At 35.3% G+C, this 1126-nt stretch overlaps 1 protein-coding gene across 1 annotated transcript; it reads left to right on the top strand.

Annotated features, from left to right (window-relative positions):
* Nucleotides 1-6: 6 nt before the first annotated feature.
* Nucleotides 7-1122, top strand: LOC105460747 (multidrug resistance-associated protein 4-like; the record flags this gene model as incomplete). The annotated part of the gene is made up of 4 exons (XM_011707246.1): nucleotides 7-78; nucleotides 257-496; nucleotides 733-1001; nucleotides 1074-1122. Coding segments are annotated over exons 1-4 (559 nt in total), but the record flags the coding sequence as incomplete, so codon positions are not given.
* Between the last annotated feature and the right edge of the window lie 4 nt (nucleotides 1123-1126).

Raw genomic sequence — 1126 nt, 5'->3', positions numbered from 1 at the left:
TTTTGATCGTTTTAATTTTCTTCGCGACAAAATACTTTGTAAAAGTTGTTCGGGATATCAAACGTCTCGAAGGTGTAAGTAAGTATTGAAATGAGTAATTCTTCATCAGAAAAAACGTCTCAAATATTTATTTAACTTCTAGATTTCTAAATTATTTAACTGTCGCCATCGAATTCAGACTATTAAATTCTTACTTCTTCGAAGATGTAGAATCTGAAAATTTCTGATGCTTTCGAATTTATGTTTGCGTTTTCAGTGAAAAGTCCATTGTTCTCACACGTGAACGAGACGCTAAACGGTCTACCAACGATTAGAAGTAGTGGCAATGAAATCGAGAAAATGATGCGAACACAGTTCGATGTGTTGCAAGATCATCACTCCGGAACGTGGTATCTCTTTCTAACATGTTCGGCGACCTTCGGTATCTTTATAGATCTAATTATGTGCTCGTTCCTTGCATGCCTTTGTTTCTTCCTTATATCGATAAATGAAAATGGTAAGTTATACTTAATTAAAAAGTTTTTATTAGTTGACAGTTGAAAGTTTTTCGTGATTTTCTAAGAATATAGTGAAGATACCGAAAAATACCACGAATTAGAATCAAATAATATGTATTATGATTTTTAAGCTTTAGTATATTTGTTCTTATTTGTGATCGGTATTTTGATAAAATATGTTTAGATAATCTTAAAAACATTCAAGCTGTTGCAAATTTCTTTGTTGATTTTCAAGCTGCAGTTAGCATAGACGGGAACACATCGGGTCTAGCCATATCGCAATCGTTGCGTCTGTTCGGTATCTTGCAATACGGCATAAAGATGTTTATTGAAACTATGGCGCTAATGATTTCCGTAGAAAGGATTCTCCAGTATACGAATCTTCCAAAGGAAGAACCTGTTACTTCGGACAATCCACCGCCGCCCACATGGCCGTCCCAAGGACGATTGATATTAAAGAACGTCAATATGAAGTATCGCAAAGATAATCCACTGGTTTTGAAGGTAATCCGAACGATTCTTACCAATATCTTTTATTCTTTATCTTAAGTATTATCACGTTGTCGTGCTTCGCAGAATCTGAACGTATCTATTGAGCCTGGTTGGAAAGTTGGCGTAGTGGGACGAAC

The sequence above is a fragment of the Wasmannia auropunctata genome, unplaced genomic scaffold (genome assembly GCF_000956235.1).
Source record: "Wasmannia auropunctata unplaced genomic scaffold, wasmannia.A_1.0 LD316417.1, whole genome shotgun sequence".
In the NCBI taxonomy this organism is placed as follows: Eukaryota; Metazoa; Arthropoda; class Insecta; order Hymenoptera; family Formicidae; genus Wasmannia; species Wasmannia auropunctata.
The sequence above is the reverse complement of the archived record's forward strand: the minus strand, read 5'-3'. Positions and strand labels throughout refer to the sequence as shown.